At 44.7% G+C, this 1,769-nt stretch overlaps 1 protein-coding gene across 3 annotated transcripts in view; it reads left to right on the forward strand.

Annotated features, from left to right (window-relative positions):
* Positions 1 to 296: 296 nt before the first annotated feature.
* Positions 297 to 1,769, forward strand: part of LOC109967486 (ceramide synthase 2-like) — a 12,527-nt gene continuing 11,054 nt past the window's right edge. Inside the window, exons 1-2 of one of the 3 annotated variants that reach the window (XM_020613089.1) lie at positions 297 to 379; positions 1,380 to 1,556. In XM_020613089.1, coding sequence (XP_020468745.1) covers positions 372 to 379; positions 1,380 to 1,556 — 185 coding nt within the window. In that variant the 5' untranslated portion in view covers positions 297 to 371. Of the gene's footprint in view, positions 380 to 480; positions 500 to 538; positions 643 to 1,379; positions 1,557 to 1,769 lie in introns of those variants that run through there. The other 2 variants (XM_020613090.1, XM_020613088.1) reach the window with 2 other exon arrangements.

The following is a 1,769-nucleotide window of genomic DNA, read 5'->3' on the forward strand; positions in this document are numbered from 1 at the left end:
TTTTTAGAACAGTTTATTTAAATGCTTCACTCCTGTAGTGTCAACTGCTTCTGCTGAAGTGAGAAATGTCCCAAAACAAATTCAGTAAGTGCATCTCTAAGTAGGATTCTGAGACCGAATATGACAAGCAGTCATTTGCATGTTGTGGGCTTGAAATATCAAGGTGTGGTTTCTTGCTACTGCCAGGCTGGTATTTTACAGTAAGTATGCGGTATCATGACGACTTAGTCATGATTATAAAAATGCAAGATAACACACAAAACCCATTGAAATGATGCTGATGATGCAGCCCATCTCTCCGCCCCCCGTAGGAGCAGGTTGCGTCACGCACGCTCCTATTTTGCCGCTGTACGCTTCCCCAATCCAGGAACATGGACAGGTAACCCGACTCAATTTTCTGTTATGGAACAATAATGGGACATTTGTTCGGGTTGTAGTATTGATTAAAGTAGGGTAAGGATAGATCCGTTCACCTCGAGGCTATAGCTGCATGTGAGAGGTGGGCTGTTCGTTCGCGGCGCAAATGTTGCGGCATTATTATTATTATTATTATATGTCGCGTGTTTTTTTTTTCCTTTGTAACGTTATTTATTTGTCTGTGTTAAGAATCAGTGCACCTGCTGCGTATCTGGCTGTTCTATGGTATGTTGTGCAGTGGGCTTTGTCTTATCAGCAGGCTGCATATGGAGGCTTCACCACACTGCCACGCTTTGCCGCTATTATCACTACGCCAGTCAACGTGACGCTATAGGAAGCCGATTTAATGACTGTTTATTACTGAAAATCGATCGGCGTGCATGCGAGTTCACGCTCGCAAACAGAAGCGGGCGGGTGTGTTTGAAGCCTTGCATGGAGAAGGTTCCGTCGCAGGTTCCGTTGGGATACATGCAGAGACTCCTGCTTGGGTCAGGGCCCGCAGCGGTTGGCCAATGGGAGGCTGTATTGTTCAGTGTGATGCTGTAATGCTACTGTGTGTGTGGTGTAGAGTTGTAGGGATTAGTCAACCAATCCAAATACCTTCTAAAAGGTATTTGGCAAAGAAATTCCAAATACCTTCTATCTGAGCTTCCCAGTTATGATGAGCTGCTTCTCTGAGTCTAAATGGTTTTGAAGTGATGGCTGAATAAAAGAGCAAGAGTCTGATGATGCCACCTTGGGCTGTGGGAAAATGTAGGTTGTAGACCAAAAAGTAGCCCATTGAGTAATAAAATGAAATAATGAAATGAAAATGATCTTCAGCTCCACACTGGAGAAGTTAATGCAGTCCAGTTCTAATGTCTCAGCTGGTGTTTGGCACAAATATGAATAAGGCGTCGATGGGTCGGTGAGAGCCCAGGCAAACACTCATATAAAACTGTCCTGTCCTCTCCTCTCCTCAGGATGGAGGCCCTGTTAAATGAGTGGCTGTGGCAGGATGAGTACTGGCTTCCTCCTGGTGTCCACTGGCAGGACCTGAAGATGAAGGAGGGTGGTGGCCGCTTTCCTCTACCCAGGGATCTGATCTACACCTTGCCAATCGCCTTCGCCTTTATAGCCCTCAGATATGTCTTCGAGAGGTGAGTCTTTCCTGTCTCCATCACAGCTGGGTCATGGAATCAAAGGCACAGGATCTATTTTTATATTGTTGCTGTTAACTCTGGTATCTGATGTTCTTGTCTTATTGAACTTACTGTAAATGTTCCAGAAGTCAATGTTCCAGAAGTCAAGCATGATGGTGACATGCTTGACTGTCACCAGGTGAAAGCAAATGTAAAAAAAAAAAAAAAAAA

This window comes from Monopterus albus, unplaced genomic scaffold (genome assembly GCF_001952655.1).
Source record: "Monopterus albus unplaced genomic scaffold, M_albus_1.0 scaffold129.1, whole genome shotgun sequence".
Lineage (NCBI taxonomy): Eukaryota > Metazoa > Chordata > Actinopteri > Synbranchiformes > Synbranchidae > Monopterus > Monopterus albus.